Source organism: Chenopodium quinoa, unplaced genomic scaffold (genome assembly GCF_001683475.1).
Source record: "Chenopodium quinoa cultivar QQ74 unplaced genomic scaffold, ASM168347v1, whole genome shotgun sequence".
Taxonomy (NCBI): domain Eukaryota; kingdom Viridiplantae; phylum Streptophyta; class Magnoliopsida; order Caryophyllales; family Amaranthaceae; genus Chenopodium; species Chenopodium quinoa.
The window spans coordinates 2,318,599-2,341,128 of record NW_018744704.1 but is presented as its reverse complement, the minus strand read 5'-3'; the positions used below and the strand labels follow the sequence as shown (position 1 = coordinate 2,341,128).

Sequence of the window (22,530 nt, the reverse complement as noted above, 5' to 3'; positions counted from 1 at the left end):
TGTATGGCTACTGAGGTACATACGGGGCCGAATGGATTATCTGAGGGCCAGTGTGGACAGATAGGCCGCCTGACTGACACTCTCGTACAGATCGAGAAAACCTCATTGAGGTATTTTGAAAGCTGTTTGGGTAACTCGAAGTTGAAGCCGACTCAGACAGTTGTTGGTTTCTCTTCTGCTCGATTAGGGACCGGGCATCATAGTATGTCTTCTTTGAGCCATCCGGCTGGACATGCGGAATGGCCTTCCTCTTCCCTGTCTCGAGGAATCGGATCTTGATAAGTAATTCAAGGGTCGCTTTCCCTCCTTTGATTTAGGATGCGGAGTGGGCTCTCGGTCCCTGACTGGCTTGTTCTTCTCAGAGAGAGAGAAGGCTTCTTGGCCGACTGACCCCTGTTGGAGCCAACCGTCCTCTTATTGATCGGTCCTTTATATCCCCCTTGAAACTTGTCATGAATTTCATGAGTTCGTCTCGAGTGACTAGGGTTGTGCCTTCTGCCGCCTGGTGTGTCCCGACGGTTGTCCGGAAGACTTATTTGGACCAGCTTAATCATCGCCCCTTTCCTTGGGACAAGTGCGTCTGGTTCTGAGTGACCCATCAGCGGCCACATACGTTTCAACTTCAAAGTCGTCATCACTGACATGGTTCGAATAGACCTCAGCTTCGGTCGTAGGCCGTTTCTCATTAGGATGTAGTACAGACTGTTGTGATGAAGCCATCTTAGAGGTAATCTCCCCACAGACGGCGCCAAATGTTTCGAGAGTTTTTGTCCCTCGGGAGATTTACGTCACCAAGATTGGCCTCCGGGCGCCTATACTTACAAAACAACGTAGACTCCGGTTGGGTGGAGTTTCGCCTCCGACGATCAAGTTAGAACGTGTCTGAGAATGTAAAAAAGTGCGGAATGTGAAGTGGGATCTTCTCGGATTCCGAGGTCGAGTGTTTTTCTATGATGTGAGGGAATTGATTGTTTTCTAATGATTGAATCAACAATCATTCAGTGTGTGCCCTAAGGGGGGTAGATCTCCCTATTTATAGGGTCATGGGGATTTGTCCCCTCGTTCTAGGTTACAAAAAGCTAGGACTGATGGGCTACGCCGCTTTTTGGCAGTCTAGGGAATTGGGCCCTAAAGGTTGTCTTTTTCCCTTGTTGATGTGGAGTGCCACGTGTTAACTGGTGAACGGCCTTTATTGGACCTGTCATGGGGTGAACGTGTCCCATTTTGATTGGGCCACGTGACATGGGTATTTTTACCCAAATCACCTTAAAAAAATAAAAAAAATAAATAAAAAAAAGCCAAGAGAGGAGATTTTAGTATCTCTTAAAAATTACATCAGTACCCCTATCTATTAATGAATTTTTTACTATTCAAAAAAAATAAAATGAAATAAAAAGCAATCACATCATTAATTATCAATCAAATGTCTAGAATTGACTCAATCAATGCCACGATCTAGTCCATCAATTTCTATTACATCAAATAACTTCATGAATTATATAATTTCGTTCCTTTCCTCAATTGATAATTTAATTTTTAAAATCAATTTCATATTTCAATCAAATCACAAATTTCCTAATTACGATAACATTATTCAATTCCCTTCATTAATCAATCTACTCATTTAATCAATAATTCACCTAATCAAATCCGTTCCTCTAAAATCATTTATAAATTCATTTATTTCACTCATTTGTTTGATGTAAAAACACACACTAACAAACTTTCTTTTACTCTAAAATTCTGTAATATTTTTATCAATATTAATCACGTTAATCGGAAAAAAACAACTTTTTGATCGCCGACAAACAGCATCAACCATCCCCGCCATCATTATCAGATTAGTGTCAACCTTGCTTCCTTTTTTTCGTATGGTCCACCGTTCAGAAAACCAACCTATTCATCGAATATGAATAAGAAGAGAATATTGATAGGAGAAGGAACAGGGTACTTGGGGTCAGCTTCTTCTCCAATCATTTGCAAATTTTCAAAGATCATCTTTCTATGATCTTGCTTTCACTTGTTGCTCGACCCCTCCTTCTGATTTGCTTCATGCTCTCCCTCAATCACTCTCTTTTCCCTTGGTTTGCGCATTGGTGATGGATTCGATTTTATTACCGATACATTCGGTTAGGTGATTCATAGGTTAATATGTGATTCAATTTTAATTTTTTGATTATTTTTTATAGTACCCTTTTGAATTTGCGGATTGTTTTTTAATATGAGGGCAATTGTTGGTTAATGTTTTCGAATAATACTTGGATTTATTTGCGTAAATTTATAGTGGAGTTATAGATGGTTGATTATGATTAATTTTATGTTGAGTTGTTGTTTAGTTGAATTTCAATATAATTTTATCTCATAAATTTATATGTATAGTATTTTATTGTAGGTTAGAATTTGCATTTAAATCTTTATATTTGTTGAACTTCATAAAGTTGTATTTGTATATTTTAAATTGTATTTTTTCTACAATTTTTTGATATTTTAATTTATTCGAATTATCTTTATCATTAATTATTGCATTGTTTGACGCACGTATTGTATGCATATAAAAACTAGTTGAATATAAACCATGAGATTATTGAAGCAACGTGTAGAGTTTTAAGCTTTTTTAAAGTAACTTACAAAACTATTTTCTTATATCCATAACTAAACCGTTAAAAGTTGATATTTAGTTATAGGTATTCAAGTGCGCCTTGGATATGAAACTTAGCTCGAGCTGTTACACCATCAAAATTTCACATTAGTAACCATGAATAATTGTCATGTCACCTAATGAAAAATTTATTTTAACCACCACATACAACATTACAATCCATGTGACACATCCCACCACTAACTATTCTCCAATTATTATATTCAAAAGTTTGTAAAACGTATTTAAATTGTACGAAAATTACAATTTAATTATACTTACGCTTTTCTTTTTACTTGTGCGCTACTTTTATGTTTTTCTTCACCAGCAACTTTTAATTTGTGTTTTTTTATAAATAAAAAATTCTGTATTATCAACCACTTTTTCGAATTTCTAAATTTTGTTAGGTTCTTAAACAAAATCAATAGATATGATAGAGAGATAAAATTACGAAAAAAAATATATATATACTTTTTCTAATTTTTTAATTGGTTTTTGTATTTGTAGTTTCTTAAAAGTGACCCAAAAGGTCATGTTATATTTTTAAAAATTCAATATTATTTTATTCTTTTGTTATTATTACTTTTCTTCAACACATGTTCCTATAACAATTTATGTGTCATGTGTAGTACTGTTAAAACGGTTTGAAAGTTCGATTTCGGTTCGGTTTGAAATCAGTTTAAGTGTCTTACGAGTCGGTTTCAGTTCGGTTTAAATAGTTATCGGTTCAATTCGATTTCGGTTTATACTTGAGCAGTTTATATTCGATTCGGGTTGTAAACGGTCCGGATAGTAAACGGTTCGGTGCAGACGGGTTGCAGTTTGTTAACGATTCGGTGTAAACGGTTTATCTTGGTTCAAACGGTTTTGGGTTAGAAATGGTTCGGTTCTTTTTAGGTTCAGTTTTATTTTAGTTCGGTTTATAACTGGTTCGGTTCGTTAACGGGTTCAGTTCTTCTGCGAATTAACATTATTCGAATCGGTTTTATTTTGGGTTTACTAAATTACGGTTTGGGTCTGTTTTTTATTTCAAAAAATTGGTTTTTTATCGTGTCGTTTGGATTCGGGCAGTTAAACGGTTCTGGTTTGAAATTTGATAGTACTTGTTTCGGGGTTTTTTGATGTCTTGCGGGAGAGTTACAATTTCAGGACTGGTTTCTGGACGCCTGTACCTGCAAAACAACGGAGATTCATGTGCCTCCGACGATCAAGTTAGAACGTGTTTGAGGAGTAAAGTGCGGAAAGTAATGTCCCTCTCGGATTCCAAGAGAGAATCTGTAATGTGTAATTGCTAAGTTCGAGGTGTCAAATGTCTGACTTTCTCTGATTGTGAGTTAATGTAAATTAATTGTGTGTCCTCGAGGGGGAACTTTTCCATTGTATAGGGTGTTGGAAAACGTGCTCAGTACTAGGTTTCAGTAAACCTAGGACGGACTGGGCTTTGCCTAGGAATTTTGGGTCGTTGGAGGCCAGTGTCCTGATTGGCTACCTATCTGCCACGTGTCGTGGCCTAATTGGTCCACCTTGGACCTCTCGTGAGGTGGTACGTGCCGGACTCTGGTTGGTCCACATGGATGTCACGTGGAAGAGCCTGAGTGGTCCACGTGGCGAGGGAAAAATCCCCTAATCATTTGCCCCTCACAGGGGTGACGTGGCTTGCAACGTGGCGCCTGTGACAGATGTCACGCTCTGATTGGCTAACGGTTTTTACCGTTTCTTTTTTTTTTTTTTAAAACCCTTGAAATTTCCTCCTTATAAATAGGGGGTGTTTAAATCATTTGGACATTCTAGAAACTTTTTCAGACAGAACTTTGGACATAAGCTCTGACAATTTGGCTGACTGCCGCCAGATCTCAGATCGCCTGCTCCTTCAGCCGCCCGATTGTTCAAGAGTTTTCAAACTTCTTTACCTTAAGGTAACCGCCTGTTTTTTTTTTTTTGCACTTTCTCTGGTTTTTTTTCTTTTTTCGAAAATGGTAGCCCAAAAGTACACGGCATGACCTAGGTTAGTGATCAACCGGTCACCGGGGACGGCTGAATCTAGAACTAGGAGTGTCAATTGCCCCATAATGGACCACCCTTTGCGAACTGCCGCAAGTCCGACTGTCTATGTGTCTGTGTAGGACACCATGGCCACAACAAAGAGAACGGCCAGGATAACAAATTTAGATGACTCCTCATTTTATGCTCCTATTAGCGAGATCTCGGACGTGCCACCAAGCGCCCCAAGCACCCTGAGTGATTCCATCTTGGCAGAATCAGGGGAGGAGGTGCAGAATGACCCTCCTATCATTGATCTATCTGGGCAGGCTGCTGCTTTGCCCGAGAGCTCGAGCAATGACTTTGAGCCCAGCACCTCCAGTCGGTACTCTAACAACTCTGAGGTGAAGCATTCTCGGCTGCATGCGGCAAGAGAAAGTCATTCAGTAGAAAAAAGAGAAGGCTGGAAAGAGCCGACTGCAACCCAAAGAGACATGTATGCCCCTTACTATTGCCACGTTCCCAAAGGCAGGCGGAGGGCCATGTCTAAAAAGATTGGTAGCTTTAGGGCTGACCACGTAATGGGTCATGGTTATATTCTTACAGTGCCGAATGCCGAGGATACCGTAGTCTGGCCAGAGGCGGCCAGCTACCTGGACGAGTGTTTTGGCTGCTATGAAGCGCCATTAAGGCTGGCTTGAGATTTCCTCTGCATCCGGCTGTAGAGAGGATTTTAGACGGGTACCAGCTGGGAGTCTGGCAACTGGCCCCAAACTCGTGGTTCAATATTTTAGGCTATGTTGGCGATTATGAGATGCATGAAGTGGAGCCTAACTTTGAAGCATTCGCTCACATGAACTATCTTAGTCGGACCCCAAAAACAAGCGGGACCGGTTGGTTCCAGCTGACTAGCCACAAGGGCTCCATGATGACCACGGGGAAGGAGAACAAGTAGAAGGATTGAAGGAACACCTCTACATAGTCTCCCACTTTGACAAGGTCAAGAACAAGAAATTCAATAGGTGGAACAAGGATCCACCTTACCTGACAGGCGGATCTGATCTCTCGCCTGTTCCTCAAAGAGCAAAAGAAGAGATCCTAGACCAGCGAACCCCGAGATTGGGGTGAGGGAGTTCATCCCTCAAATTACATCCCAAAGTATAGTTGGTTATACGATGGGACATATCTAGCCGTCTGCGACCTTGGCGAGGAGATGCCGAGAGGTAGTGGACCGCCTATTACAGTGTCTTGAAAGACTTGGCTGATTTAGTGCCTAACCATTTGATTCATCTTTTGCAGATAAAGCTATGGAAAAAATCTCGACCTCCAAGAAAGTAGCCGCCCAATATCGCACGGCCATTCTGGGCAAGCGGTCCACTAAGGAGTCGCCCGCCAAACAGGCGCCTAAGGTGAGCTACTTTAACATAGCACAATTTCTTTTTATATCTGTCGCCTGTTTCTGACTCAATGTTGTGTTGCAAAGCGACTTAGTCAGACCTTCCTCTTCTACCCAGCCGGATCCCAAGGTCAGGAAACAGACGACTGGGGATGTGTCGACTCCTGGCAACGCCAGAAGACATGCGGCCGAACGGCAAGGAAGGACTCCCCAAAGCGGGGGAAGAACTGCAGCTGCCCCCGGGAGCAGCCGGCCTTTGAGATAGAAGGAGGCGGCGAGAGGTATAATTAGTTCAAATCTCCCAAGTTTCATCAAGCAGCCGGCTCCTCTAAAATCAGTCGGCCTGCTTTCTGTTTTTATGCGGCATATTAATCAGGGTCTACTTTGCAGATGCCCCTCAAGAGTCGGACCTGGTTCAACTCGCCAAGTCCATGCTAAGGGATATCCCCTTCGAGGAGAGGGAAGCTGTAAAGGGAGTTGGCACCCTTGACTTAGAAACCATCCTGGCTCTTCTTGCTAAGGTATACTTGGTGGAATTTCTTGACTTGTTGCATATTTAAATTCCTAGCCGCCTGTAACTAACGTCTGTATTTTGGCCGAGTGCAGTTTATGCTGTGAGTGTATGGTCTCCGCAAATCCAACACCAAAAAGAACAAAAAGGTAAAAGCTGCGAAGGCCATGGCGGCCTTTGATTCTAATAAAGCTATGTTCCAGATAGCTCAAAACGAGATTTTGACCACTGACATACTGTATTACCAGGCGTCCGCCACTTTGTAGGTCAAGAAGGACTTAGAGGCGGGCAGGCAGAAGATCTTGGAGCTAGAGAAGTCTGTAATGGACCTCAAAGCTGATCTGGCGCCTCTCAAGGAGGCGGATAAGGAAGCCGAGTGACTCTGCAAGCAGGTAAATAAACTTAAGGGCCGCCTGCAGAATCAAGAGGCTCAGCTCACCCAAAAGCTTAATGAGAAAGTTGGCGAGGAGAAGATGGCCATTGTTTAGGACATGATGGACGACTGCAGCGCCATCATGATGATCACCTGGGCGGCCCTCTTCCCAGAGTCCGGCTATGAAAATGGGAGAGCCAATTCGCCGTCTATACTGTTCAATTCAACAAGAAGATCATGGAGCAGGCAGATGGCGAGGAAGATGCGGAGGATGAGGCGTCTGACTCCACTTCCGGGGAGTCGGACCAAGAAGAGGATGACAAGGAGGAGGAGGAGGCGGATGCTGAAGAAGAACAGCCGCAGCAGGAGACAGATGCCGAGAAAGGACAGCCGCCGGTTGAGGATCCAAAGGAAGCGGCTGGTGACACTAAACGTCCTCCAACTGCTTGAACTCCCGTAATCTTATATGTCAACTTTCTTCTGCCTGTGTGCTGCTTGTTTTGTATTGTTACCCGACCAAGGGGTCCGGGTTTTTTGACAATTTCAATTTTCAACATTTCTGTCGGTCTCCTGGCCGACTGTTTATATTAATCTTTCGGCCGTTTTTGCCGGTTTCTCCAAATTTTCAATTTTTGCTATTGCTTTTCATGAATTTTTCTAAGTGTATGTAGCTTGCTTCTTGTTTTGATGAATGATTTATATATATATCGACTGTTCTTGCCTCTAGACGACTAACGCCTGGTTTTCGAAGGTGATTTGGTTGACTTGGAATTTTTTTTATACTTTTGAGTATTACTAAATCTAGGTCAATCAATCACTATGGTGATTTCCCCAAACCAGGCAGTCAGTCGGCCATTGCACAAGCGAAAACCTAGTATAACTGCTCTCAGCCTTATAGTAAACCGCAATATACTAAGTTTCTACTTAGTTTTTTCTTGGGTGTTATCTGGCCGTCTGTTAAGGTGCCTTCACATAAACAGGCGTCAAACGAGATGTCCAACTGCCGTAACTACGCCGGTTGGTTTACAAGCGGTTACTTTAGCAATTTATCCAACCCTAGCAAGAATAGTGGTCGAGTTTACCCCTGTTTGCCAAAAAAACAGGCGGTTTGGTTCGCACCGTTTAGGTTTCATTCCAAGGTTGCTAGTTTGACTATGAGTTAACCCCTTGGGTTAATCAAACTACCACTTTTATTTGAGTGAGTAGAAGAAACAGGCGGCTTTGGCCGCATGATACCTCTTTATTCGCCAAGGTTTGCTTAGCTATTTACTCAAATTATGCCGACCGTATTGTTCCAAGCATAATAGGCGGTTTCTGACTTAGATTTTAACTGTCTACCGCGTGTTCGTAGTAAAGTGCTACGTTTATCTTCGTCTCATGTCAAACGACTACGAGGCTGTCTGGAGACATTCGGTAGGGTCGTTTGTTTAAGGTTTATAGAGCAATGTGCCACCCAAATGGGAGATGCTCTCTGTGACGAATTCATTCGGATGGATGTCGCCGGACGTCTTCTTGTTTGGGACAAATGTATTAGTTTAATTTTGTAAGGATTATCCGGCCATGGGCGTTAGGTTGATCATCCGGCCTGTGGTCTCATCAGGTTGTTCAGAAAAGAACAGTTTGCTAAGTTGTCTAGACTTGAACATTTTTACTCAAATGAGAGTGATTAAATGAAATAAGCCCGACTGTGTATTGTACAAGTGGCTTGCCCCACTAAGGAGACTTGCAAAAAACTGAAAAATAAATTGCAAATTTTATTGATACGCTTACATATACAAATAATTTACAAATCTCAGAAGTAGTACTTTTTCAAGTTGTCTATGTTCCATGTTCTAGCTAGCTGCCTGCCGTTTGGTGTTTCCAGGCGGTAGGTGTCGCCTCTAACTTCTTCATAGATTCGGTAGGGGCCATCCCAGTTAGGAGTCAGTTTTCCTTGTTCATTGGCCCTACCGACTGCTTCCATTTTTCGTAACACAAAGTCCCCTACTTTCAAGGGGCGCTTGTGCACTTTTTTATTGTAAGTTGTCGTCATTCTCAGACGGTACATCTCATGGCGCAAGGCTGCATTGCCCTTGCGTTCTGGAAGTGAATCCAATGCTAGCCGCATGGCCTCCCAGTTAGCCTCTTCGTCATAAAGCATGACTTGAAGAGTCGGCTCATAGTGCTCAATAGGCAAAACATTCTCTGCACCATAAACCATGAGAAATGGGGTTTCACGAGTCGCCCCTTATTCAGTCGTCCTGATGACCCACAGAACATGCGGTAGCTCGTCAGCCCATAGGCCGCCAGCTCTTTCAATTTTCTTTTTGATGTCATCAGAGATTAACTTGTTGAAGGCTTCAACCTGGCCGTTTACTTGGGGGCGGCCGACTAATGTAAAACAGTGAGAGATCCCTTGGTCTCCCATCCAGTTCTTAAGAGCACGCGTCTCAAATTGAGGACCATTGTCAAAGACCATAGACATGGGTACCCCATACCGGGTGATGACATTTCTCCAAATGAAGGAGATAACATCTTTTGTTTTAATGCCTTTGACTGCCTCCGCCTCTACCCATTTGGTGAAGTAGTCGACAGCAACCAAAATGTACCTTCAACTGCCTGAAGCAGGCGTATACGGACCCAGAATGACCATGCCCCATTTAGCGAATGGTATTGGGCTATGGATTATCGTCAGGTCAGTGGCCGGACGATGGATGAGCTTGCCAAACCTTTGACACTTGTCACATTTTTTTTACCATCTCCATGGCGTATGCTTTTAGGGTAGGCCAAAAGTAGCCTTGCCGCCTGGCTCTCTTTACTAGGTTCCTACCGCCTATGTGGGAGGCACAGAACCCTGAATGCAAGTCTTCAAGGACCTCTTGGCCCTTTTTCAGGGGTAACACACTTCAAAAGAGGTTGAAGATAGCCCTTCTTGAAAAGTTCCCCATTATGAATTTCAAAGTTGGATGCACGCTTTTTCATTATGATCATCTCTGGGTAAGTATCCGGCAAGGTGCCGTCTGTTAAGTATGCTCGGATGCCATCTATCCAGGTTGAGCTTCGATCAAGGACTCTAATGGGTTCCTCCTCAATGCTCCTTTTTTCCATCACTTCCTAGAAAACAGACCTTGGTGTGTCACAAGAGGCGGATGATGCCAATTTGGAGAGGACATCCGCCTGGTTATTCTCGGACCTAGGCACTTGACTCAGGTGGAATTCTTCAAGTGTCCCAGCCTCTTCTTTGACCGCCTTTAGATACTTGATCATAGCCGGATGTGTGGCTTCATAATCACCATGGCATTGGCTAACAATCAATTGTGAATCTGAACAGGTATCCACTTTCTTTGCCCCAGCCGCCTTACACATGCGGATTCCGGCTAGAAGGGCTTCGTATTCTGCCTCATTGTTCGAAGCTTGGAACTTGAAACGTAGTGCATACTCATACTTGTCTCCCTCAGGAGACTAACATATGACGCCTGCACCACAACCGTTCATTGTGGAGCTCCCGTCTACATATACCCTTCCAGACTTGGACAGGATTTTCTAGATCAGCCGGCCTAGTCATTTCTAGAATGAAGTCAGCAAGTGCCTGCCCCTTCATTGCTTTCCTTGGATCAAAAGTAATTTCTAGGCTTTGCATTTCAATTGCCCATTTAATCATTCGGCCGGATGATTCCATGGTTGTCAGCGACCGCTTGATTGGTTGGTCAGTGTAGACCACGACCGGATGTGCAAAGAAGTAAGGTTTCGGCTTCTTAACTGCCATGAAAAAGGCCAGGCCAAATTTTTCAACCATGGGGTACCGTAACTCAGCATTCTTCAAGACATGGCTGATGAAATAGGCCGGGAGCTGGCAGCCATCTCTTTCAGCAAGGAGAACGGCACTGAGAGCATGATCAGAGATAGCCAAGTACATGTATAAAACTTCCTTTGACAAAGGGCTGACAAGCCTAGGCAAAGAGTGCAAGTGTTGCTTTAACTTTTGGAAGGCCACCTCTGCATCTGTCCCCCATTCAAACATAGTCTTCTTCTTGATTTCTTGGAAGAAATAGAGGCACTTGTCGCCTAACCGACTGAGGAATCTCCCAAATGCCGCCAGACAACCTGTTAATTTTTTAACTTCCTTTACAGTGCGGGGCGACTGTATGTTTATGACTGCCTGTATTTTTTCCAGGTTGGCCTCTATCCCCCTTTGATCAATCAGAAATCCGAGGAACTTCCCAGACTCAACACCAAAAACACACTTCTTGGGATTGAGCATGACCTGGTGCCTCCTGAGTGTGGCGAATGTTTCTCGGAGATCCGTAAGATGGTCCGTCTGAAGTTTGGATTTGACTATCATATCACCAATGTATGCCTCCACATTCCTTCCAATTTGATTAATGAAGATTGTATTAATCATTCTCTGGAAGGTAGCAAGCGCATTCTTCAAACCAAACGGCATCACGGTATAGCAGAATAACCCCTGATCAGTGACGAATGTCGTCTTTTCTTGATCTTTCTTCCACAAGGGTATTTGGTGAAAGCCTAAATAGGCGTCCATGAAGCTCATCAAGGCATGGCCGGCTGTAGAGTCGACCAGACTGTCGATCTTTGGGAGAGGATAGCTATCCTTCGGACATGCCTTGTTCAAGTTTGTGTAGTCAACACACATGCGCCAGGTTCCATACGGCTTCTTTACAAGCACAACATTGGCAACCCAATCAGGGAAATAGCATTGCCGAATGAACCCAGCATCTAACAATTTTTTCACCTCGGCGGTTGCCGCTTGGCTTCTTTCCTCACCATGGTTCCTCTTCTTTTGCCTTACCGGCTTCTTTTTGGGATCCACAGCAAGCTTGTGGATGGCTAGATCCGGGCTGATTCCTGGCATCTCGTTCATTTCAAAGGCAAAGATGTCTTTGAATTCTTTTAACAGTGGTGCAATTCTATACCGATTTCAGCAAAAGCAGTCGTCCTAACCTTAACAGTGCGATCAGGACGAGAGTCATCTAAGACGATGCTCATGTGTTCACCACCGGCTGGGGACAGAGTTCATCCGGCCTTTGACCGGTCAGTGATTTATATTGCCTGTCTTTTTTCTCGGTTACCATTTAGCTAGCCTTTCTCTGCCAGCTGTTGTAGCAGCAGGCGCGGCTTCCTTAACTTGATTAAGGTCAGTAGTTTCTCCACTAGAGCTGGATACGACCACGGTGGGTTTGAAATCACAGAGGTAACACTCCCTTGCCATCTTTTGGTCTCCCCGTAGGGAGCCGACTGTTCCATCACCCCTCTCAAACTTGAGAAGCATAAGAGAAGGAATGATAACAGCCTTGGATTCGTTCAAGGTAGGACGCCCCAAAATCATGTTATAGGCCGTTAGCTCTTCAACAACTAAGAACTGGACCACCATGTGGCGTCCTTCCCCTTTTTCGCCTAGACGAATGGGTAAGTCTATTCGACCTACTGGATGTACAACACCTCCCCCAAATCCCACTAAGGGATGAGAGACCGGGTGCACACTCTCGGGCTTGTACCTGAGCTTGGCCAAGTACTTGTGGCTGATGAGGTCAGAATAACTCCCATTGTCAATGAGCATTCGATGACTATAGGGTCATCATGCGGCCTCCTCATTTTGCCTTTGTCATCCTCAGTAATAACGACTTCGGGGAAGGAGTCCTTAGACGCCTATCCCTCGTCAACTGAGTTAACATCGAGCCGCCTGACATAGTCTTTATTACCCCGGATGGTAGGGCCGCCTCCAGCGAAGTCGCCTGCAATTGTATATGATTAGGGGATTTTGCTCCCACCAATCGGAATGCGCCACGTGGACCAATCAGGTCCTGCCAAGTGTCCCCCAGTTGGAACAGTCAGGGCTTCCCACGTGGCACGCGCTTATTCGTCCACCTTGGACCTGTTATGTCAAGACATGTGGCATACTCCATGCCTAATGGAGAAACCGGCCACCCAGGCCCAACTTCCGAGGGAAGCCCAATCGGCCCTAGGTTTACCTAAACCTAGGATGGGCACGTTTTCCAAGGTTATAAATACCTCCCTTAATCCTCATTAAGGGAGAGAACAAAAACATTACGGAAAAAACACATTAATTACACACAGTAATAACCGGCTGATCTCGCTAACAAAGCAGATTACCTACATTAAACACTCTCACCTAGAGAGACCAAATCACTTTCATTTCCGCATTAATTACTCCTTAATCAGGTACTAACTTGACCGTTGGAGGCGGAGCTCCCAGGAGTCTCCGTTATTTTGCAGGTGCAGGCGTCCGGTTCCAGTCTCGGAATTGTAACTCTCCCGCAGGACATCAGAAAACCCCGAAACATTTGGCGCCGTCTGTGGGGAGAGTACTTCTAAGATGGCATCCAAGTCTGTACCGACTCCTGAAGAGAGGCGTCCCCTAGACGACCCTCAAGTTCAGTCGGACCATGATACCGAAAGTGAATTTGAAGTTGAAGCTCATATAGCTTCAGACGGGACCCTAAGGGCCCGACGTACCCGTCATACCGACAGGAGGGAACGGGAGCATCTTCAAACAGGAAGCGAGCCAGCAGGCGCACCGCCTGTTCGGCAACAGCCGACTGATGGGTCTGCTCCCATCACAAGGAACGAACTCATGACCTTCATGAGGGACTTCAAGGGAGAGATTCAAGAGTTGATCAACAAGAAGCCGCCTGCTCCAGTCAAGGAGCAGTCGGCCAAGAAACCCTCCACTTCACTGAAGAGGAAGTCAGTTCAAGGGCGAGAGGCGACTCCTCATCCTAAATCTAGGAAGCGGGAGCCACCTGCCCTTGATTTCACAAAATTCCGTTATCCTACAGGAAATAGGAAACCTGTTCGTCATATTCAGGCGGACGGGTCGAAGCAAACATTCACAGATGCTCGGCTACTGCTAGAGCAGAAGAAGAGTGACCGATTGTCAGAGTCGGCCTCTACTTCAAACTTTCAAGACAGTTTGCGAAATTCCTCGATGAGGCATACTCAGTCGTACCATGAGAGTCAGTCAGGCGGCACCTCCCGTCAGTCCGGCTTTCATAGTGACCAGGCGGTACCAAACTTACCATTTGTGCCGCAACAACAATATTTTTTGCAGCCACCTCCGTTTGGTGGACCTGCAGCAAAAAACGTCCAACCTATGGACTGGCAGCTACGGTTGCTTAGACTTGGTGAACAGCCGTCGGCCTTCTCCAAGGAAATTACTGAAGCCGCTCAGCCGGCCAAAGTGAAAAATGTACTAGTAGGCGCCTATGACGGCACTACTAACCCAGAAGACCATCTGATGGCATTCACCAACCTGATGTACCTTCAAGGGTTGGATGATCCCACTTGGTGCAAGTGTTTCCCAGCGACTCTCAAAGGAATCGCACAGCAATGGATCGGCAACCTGCCGACTGGTTGTGTAAATAGCTTCAGGACGCTTACTTACTTATTTGCCTCCAACTTCGCCATGAACATCCCTACGAAGAAAACGACCCTTGATTTGGGAACAATTCAGCAGGGCGAGAAGGAGGGGCTTTGTTCTTACATCAGGCGGTTTAACCTGATGAGAATACAGATTCAAGGGTTACCGGATGAGGTAGCTTATACTGAATTTTTCAGAGGTCTCAAAGACGGGTCTACCTTCAAATTTGATTTGGTTCAAAAAAGGGTGGCGACTCTTCAAGAGGCCTTGATTGAAGCAGAAGCCTATATACAGGCGACTGGTCTTTGTACGATAAAACAGTCGGACGGGAAAAGGTTCGACAAAAGAGAAGGACGACAGAAACAGTCGTCAAACAAAGATGAGAAAAGAAAAGAGGTCTGGGCGGCTGATTCCTCTAAACAGCCGGCCCAGAAAAAGAAAAAAGAATTCAAACCATACTCCCCAAAGTATGCGTTTAACAAGGATAACCAGTTTATCCTAAAAGAAATCAAGGGACGGATCTCAATTGAGAAGCCGGTCCCCATGAAGGGTTCTGCAAACAACCGGAACCAAGATAAATTCTGTGCTTATCATGATGATGTTGGTCATCACACCAATGACTGCATCAGTCTCATGCGGTACCTAGACCGCCTGGCTGAGCAAGGTTATCTTGACACTTATGTCAAGAAATCCGCGGGGAACACTTCCTCAAAAAAGCAGTCGGCCAAAAAGAATCAACAGGCCGACAGCTCCGATACAGATGATGCAGTCGTCTACACTATTGCAGGCGGCTTCTCAGGAGGCGGCCCCACTATTAGGGGCAACAAAGACAATATCAGGCGGTTAGATGTAAATTCCGTTCACCAAAAACGGCCGTCCAAATATTCATTTCCTGAGATTGTCATCACTGAAGATGATCTAGGAGGGGTAAGGGGGCCGCATGACGACCCTCTCGTTATTGAATGTAAAGTGGCCAACCAGAGAGTTGGCCGAATCCTCATAGATACCGGAAGCTCCTCAGATCTCATCAGTAGCAAATGTCTGTCGAAACTAAAATATCAGACTGATTGCATACATCCGGCCTCCCACCCTTTAGTAGGGTTTGGAGGAGGAGTCGTCCACCCACTGGGACGAGTAGATTTACCCATCCGCCTGGGCGAAAAAGGGGAAGGACGACACATGGTAGTCCGGTTCCTGGTAGTAGAGGAACTCTCGGCCTACAACATGATTTTGGGTCGACCTACCCTGAATAATTCCAAGGCTGTTATAATCCCATCTCTTATGTTGCTCAAGTTTGAGAGGGATAATGGAACAGTCGGCTCCCTAAGGGGAGATCAGAGGATGGCCCGAGAGTGCTATCTCTCGGATGTCAAGCACACTGTTATGGCTACTGGGTCAAGCAGTGAAAAAATAGACCTTGACAAGGAGAGTGCGCCTGTTCAAGAAGCAGGCGACAAAAAGAGAAAGGCATCCCAGACAGGGGCCGCAAGAAAAGAAAGAAAATAGCAATCATTGGCAGAGGAGCGGCCGGATGAGTTCCGCCCTCAGCCGGCTGGTGAGCATGCGGATCTGATCTTAGACGACTCACGTCCTGACCGAACAGTCAAAGTTGGGCCGACTGCTCTGAGAAACCTTGGTGACAACTTTCACAAACTATTGAAAGAATACAAGGACATCTTTGCATTCGAAGTCCATGAAATGCCAGGCATTAGTCCTGATATGGCGGCACATAAACTGGCCGTGGATCCGAAAAAGAAGCCGGTACGGCAAAAGAAACGGAACCATGGAGAAGAAAGAAGTCAGGCGGCAGCCGCCGAAGTTAAAAAATTACTTGATGCAGGGTTCATTCGACAATGTTACTTCCCAGACTGGGTTGCAAATGTGGTTCTTGTTAAAAAGCCAAATGGCACCTGGCGAATGTGTGTAGACTACATAGACTTAAACAAGGCGTGCCCCAAAGACAGTTACCCTCTGCCTAAAATTGATAACCTGGTCGACTCAACAGCCGGCCATGCCTTGATGAGTTTTATGGACGCCTATTCTGGTTTCCATCAAATTCCTTTATGGAAGAAAGATCAGGAGAAGACGGCCTTCGTCACTGATCAGGGGTTATACTGTTACACGGTCATGCCGTTTGGTCTTAAGAATGCCCCGGCTACCTTCCAACGAATGATAAACACTGTGTTCTTTGATCAGATTGGGAGAAACGTCGAGGCATACATTGATGATATGATTGTCAAGACTAAACTTCAGAAAGATCATCTGTCGGACCTCCGAGAAACTTTCGCCACACTCAAGCGGCACCATGTCATGCTCAATCCCAAGAAATGTGTATTTGGAGTTGAGTCTGGGAAATTTCTCGGATTCCTTATCAATCAGAGAGGAATAGAGGCGAACCCTGAGAAGGTACAGGCGGTCATTGACATGCAGTCGCCTCGTACCATCCGAGAGGTTCAGAAGTTAACAGGTTGTCTGGCGGCCTTGGGAAGATTTCTAAGCTGATCAGGCGACAAATGCCTATACTTTTTCCAGGCAATTAAGAAAAAGGCAAGGTTTGAATGGGGGCCGGATGCTGAGGCCGTCTTCCAGAAATTAAAAGTTCACTTGCATTCCTTGCCGAGGCTGGTCAGCCCTTTGCCCAAGGAGGTACTCTACATGTACCTGGCCGTCTCTGATCATGCGTTAAGCGCTGTTCTCCTTACTGAAAGAGACGGTTGTCAGCTCCCGGTCTACTTTGTCAGTCACGTACTGAAAAATGCCGAGTTGAGGTATCCCCTAGTGGAGAAATTTGGTCTTGCACTCTTCATGGCTGTTAAAAAATTGAAGCCCTACTTTTTGGCACATGCAGTCGTCGTGTATACAGACCAACCTATTAAGCGGCCACTTACCATCATGGAGTCGTCAGGCCGAATGATCAAATGGGCCATAGAAATACAGAGCCTCGAAGTTACATTCGAGCCTAGAAAAGCAGTGAAGGGGCAAGCCTTTGCTGATTTTATTGTAGAGATGACTCGTCCTCCTGACTCTCAAGTTCCAGACCAAGTATGGAAGGTATATGTGGACGGAAGCTCTACTTCAAATGGTTGTGGAGCAGGCGTCATATGTCAGTCGCCAGAGGGCGATAGGTACGAGTATGCTCTACGCTTCAGTTTTCAGGCTTCAAACAATGAGGCAGAATATGAAGCTTTACTAGCCGGGATCCGCATGTGCAAGGCGTCAGGGGCAAGAAAAATAGACGCCTGTTCCGATTCACAATTGATAGTGAGTCAGTATCCGCATGTGCAAGGCGTCAGGGGCAAGAAAAATAGACGCCTGTTCCGATTCACAATTGATAGTGAGTCAGTACAATGGCGAATACAAAGCAACCCATCCGGCCATGATCAAGTATTTACAGGCGGTCCGACAAGCAGTCAGCTCCCTTGAGGATTTCCATCTGATCCAAGTGCCGAGATCAGAAAACAACCAGGCGGATGCACTGTCAAAATTAGCATCATCCGCCTCCTCTGATACTCCTCGAACTGTTTTTTGGGAAGTAATGGAGAAGAGAAGCATCGAGGAAAACCCTATTGGAATCCTAGACAGAAGCTCAACCTGGATGGATTCAATCAGGGCATATCTGACAAACGGTACACTGCCGGATGATCCTCAACAGGCGGCAGCACTGAAAAAACGAGCCACCTGTTTTGAAATGATAAAGGGAGAACTTCACAAAAAGGGGTACCTTCAACCCTTCTTAAAGTGTGTTACTCCAGAAAAGGGACGAGAGATACTAGACAATCTTCACTCTGGTTACTGTGCTTCTCATATAGGCGGTAGGACGCTTGCTCAAAGGGCAAGGCGGCAGGGCTACTTTTGGCCTACTTTGGAAGCAGATGCAATGGAGATGGTGAAAAAATGTGACAAGTGCCAAAGGTTTGGCAAACTAATTCACCGTCCGGCTACTGACCTCACTACCATTCACAGCCCACTACCGTTTGCTAAGTGGGGCATGGACATTCTGGGTCCATATACGCCTGCTACAGGCGGAAGGAGGTACATACTTGTTGCCGTCGACTACTTCACTAAATGGGTAGAGGCGGAGGCTGTAAAGGGAATCAAGACGAAAGATGTAATTTCCTTCATTTGGAAAAATGTCATCACTCGGTTCGGGGTTCCCATGTCTATGGTTTTTGATAATGGTCCCCAATTTGAGACGCCTGTTCTCAAAAGCTGGCTGGGTGACCAAGGAATTGCAAACTACTTTGCATCTGTCGGCCGTCCACAAGCAAACGGCCAGGTAGAAGCCTTTAATAAAATCATCTCAGACGGTCTCAAGAAAAAGATTGAACGAGCAGGCGGTCTATGGGCGGATGAACTACCACATGTTCTCTAGGCCATTAGGACGACTGAAAAAGGGGCGACTGGAGAAACTCCATTCCTCCTAACTTACGGTGCGGAAGCTGTTCTTCCAATAGAACACTACGAGCCGACTCTTCGAGTAATGCTATATGACGAAGAGGCAAACTGGGAAGCCATGCGCCTGGCATTAGACTCACTTCCTGAAAAGAGGGGCAATGCTGTCTTGCGCCATGAGATCTATCGCCTGAGAATGACTAGATCATACAACAAAAAAGTACACAGGCGTCCACTCAAAGTAGGGGACTTTGTACTTAGAAAAATGGAAGCAGTTGGTAGGGCTAATGAGTCTGGCAAACTAACTCCCAACTGGGAAGGACCCTACCGAATCTATGAGGAAGTCAGGGACGGTACCTACCGTCTGGAAACACCAGACGGACAACCGTTGCCTCGAACTTGGAATATAGATAATCTTAAGAAATATTTCTTTTGAATGATGTAAATAGTCAAGAGCTACTTAATAAAAGTTTGCACTTACTATTCAATTTCGTACTAAAAGGGGCACGCCTACTAACAAATAGTCGGCTACTCTCCATGTTTAATTTTTACTCACTTAAAGAGGGGCATGCCGTCTGTACCTTTACAGTCGGCTACTCTCCATTGAGTTTTACTCTATTTTTAGAGGGGCATGCCGTCTGAACTTTTACAATCGGCTACTCTCCATTGAGTATTTTTACTTCAGAGGGGCATGCCGTCTGTACCTTTACAGTCGGCCACTCTCCATTGAGTATTTTACTCTATTTAGGGGCATGTCGTCTGGACATATAGTCGGCTACTCTCCATAAGAAGATGGCCGACTGGTTCCAAACACATAGCCACCCCCCTAATACTTAGCTAAAAAGATTGGGGCCTGGTCGACCCTGTGCCTAACAGGCGGCTACCCTCCTTTTACTTAGCACCTACGTTCACCAAGAACTTACCAAGGCCACAGGCCGAATGATCAGACAAGGCGCCAAGCCAACTGATCAAATTTACAAAACTACTACGACCTGTCCCAACATCATAGCAGGCGTCCGGCGGCATCCCTCCGGATGAAATTCGTTGCAGAGAGCAGCTCCCTTTTGGGTGGAACATTGTTCTATAAACTAATTACACGGCACCTATACGACTGTCCCCAAGGGCAACCACGTAGCCGTTTTTGAGACAAGGATACCTCTATCACTAACCAAACCAGTGGTAGCAGTTGACATCTGAGTCAGATGACCGCCTGTATTACTTGGGATAAATGCAGGGGATACCTCTTGAGTTAATAGCCAACAAACATTGGCGAATTAAGGGGTCTAGCCGTCCTCCGCCGCCTGGTACCTCTACTTCTCAAGCAAGAGTGACGGCGATTGAGTAACTCCAATGTTAACTCATAGTCACTCCCTCAAATTTGGTATGGAACCTAAAAGGTTTGAGTAGACCGCCTGTTTTTTGGCAAACAGGGGCACTCAAACCCCTATTCCGACTAGGTAACCTATTGAGTTAATAGCCAACAAACATTGGCGAATCAAGGGGATCATCCGGCCTCCGCCGCCTGGAACCTCTACTACTCAATCTAGTGTGACGGAGACTAAGTAACTCCTATGTTAACTTATAGTCACTCCCTCAAACTTAGTATGGAGCCTAAAAGGTATGAGTCGTCCGCTTGTTTTTATCAAACAGAGGCTCTCAACCACTACTCCTGCTAAGTTAACAAATTACGAGTTAAAAGCCAACAAATATTGAATAAAGGGAAACAACCGGTACCCGCCGCTTGTTATCTCAACTACTCAGTTCCTTGGCGACTAGGTAACACTCATGTTTACTTGGTCAGACCACTTTCCTACTTGGTTAAATTTACAAAAGACAGGACCGCCTGCCTAAAAAGGATCCAGTCTTTAAAATAGTTCGAATACTGATTGGATAAATGGCCGACTGATCGTCTATCCTGGAAACAGACAACCAGTCGTCCAGGGGCATAGGCGGCGTGACTAACTTTCCGTACCTGTCTGCAACTATCGGCCATGTAAAACAGTCGGTCTAGTGAACAATTGGATATTGGAATATTCAATACTTAGACAAATTTGAGGCAAAACAAAAATTCATTAAAAATAAGCCGGTCATTAAAGACCAGCAAAATATTCAAAGCCCCGGCCCCCTGGCCGGGTAAATACAAAGCAAACGGCACGCAGGCCGTGGAAAGAATACATAAAGCTTAAGAAGGGGGCAGTTCAGTATTAGCAGCTGCCGCCTGGTCAGCACTCTTCTTGCTGGACTCGGCTTCAGCTGCATCCTTTTTTGATGCCTTACCCCCAAGCGGCACAAGCGCCACTACCGGCTCCTCCTCCTCCAACGCTTCCTCCAACGCCTCTTCTTCAGCAGCCGCCAGGATCTCTTGATTATATGTATCCGAACACTGGCGGTACGTTCTTTCCCAAGAGGCAAAGTCGGCACTGGGGAAGAGGCGGCCCCAGGTCATGCGCTGGATTTGAGCGGAGTCTTCCATCATCTCCCGGACCAGCTCTTTCTTCTCTTGCTCGGCCTTTTCCGAGAGCTCTTGGGTAAGACTCTTCTCCTGGGTCACCAGGCGTTCCTTTACGCTGGCCAAGGATTTCTCCATGGCTTCGTAAGAGTACATTTTCAGGCGAAGAGGTTTCAGCTCGGCCTTGAGATTTGTGATGGTCGCCTCCAGCTCGTCATTCTTCTTCTGGGCCGCCTCTAACTGAGCCCGAACAGCGGCGGTAGCCTGCGCCTGATAATAAAGAATATCAATGGTCAGAACTTCATTTTGGGCAATTTGAAACATTGCCTTATCACAGTCAGAGGCGGCCATAGCTTTTGCAGCCTTTACCTCTTTGTTCTTCCGATCAAGCGGCTTGCGAAGGCCGTTAACTCGGAGCAGGGCCTAAGTACAAAGAAACAGGCGTCAGTTTCCAAACAAAATATAAAACAGGCGTCCAGAAATTCAAATACTCAAAAATATGCTAAGTATACCTCAGCAAGGACCCCTGCAATCCCGTCAAGGTCAAGGGTGCCGACACCCCTGACCGCCTCCCTTTCGGCTGGAGGAACTGCCCTGATCATAGACTTGGCCATCTCTACCAAGTCAGGCTCCTGGGGGCCGGCTGCATCAAGCATAAACAAACGGATTAGACTTAGTAAAAAAGGGAGCAAGTCTAAAATTTACAAGGACAACTTCATACCTCTAGGCGGCCCAGTTGGAGTTTTAGAAGAAGTGGCCGGCTGTTTCTCAGCCGCCACCTGTTTCCTGGCAGAACCAGGAGAGCTCCCAACAGTCGTCTTCCGGGCCTTGGGGTCCGGCTGTTGGGAAGATGAAGCTCTTGGAGCACCCGTCTAAAACAGAAGAAAAAAGTCAGTATATGCATAAACACTCCAAAAAGAGGGTGAAAGGTTCGGAGCTCAGCAAGGGTGCCCCCTTTTTGGGGGAGTCGGTTGAAGCTTGTTGCATAATAGAGGCCCGCAACATGGCCGCCGCAGTCTTGGAGGCGGTGATTTTGCTCATGGCGTCAGCTGCAAAAACAAACAGCAAAGTTAATAAAAGATAAACAACAAATGTATGGAACAACAGAGTATTCGACAGGCCGACTACCTCTTGAGCACCGACTGCTGAGGCCGCAGGCGGCCAAAAAGTACTCGTCATAGAGCCACTTGAAGCTCGGGACGCAGTGCAGGGGTACTTGCTCTCGTACCCCTGAAGTAGAGTCGACCCTCGACTCTACTTTAAAGATTCCTTTATCAAGGATCTCTTTCTTAGCCTTGGGGGGAACAGGCGGCATGCTACGGCCGCCTGCAAGAAGGGGCGGATTCTTGTTCCACCTATTGAAGCGCTTGTTCAGCTCAATGTCTGAACTCTCAATGATGAGGAAGGTGCTCC

General features: G+C 45.6%; 1 protein-coding gene across 1 annotated transcript; it reads left to right on the top strand.

Annotated features, from left to right (window-relative positions):
- Positions 1 to 4,767: 4,767 nt before the first annotated feature.
- LOC110702853 (protein-methionine sulfoxide oxidase mical3a-like) lies at positions 4,768 to 7,348 on the top strand. The gene is made up of 3 exons (XM_021880597.1): positions 4,768 to 5,114; positions 6,391 to 6,535; positions 7,145 to 7,348. Exons 1-3 carry the CDS (start codon positions 4,768 to 4,770, stop codon positions 7,346 to 7,348), a joined length of 696 nt encoding a protein of 231 aa, XP_021736289.1.
- The last annotated feature ends 15,182 nt before the right edge of the window (positions 7,349 to 22,530 follow it).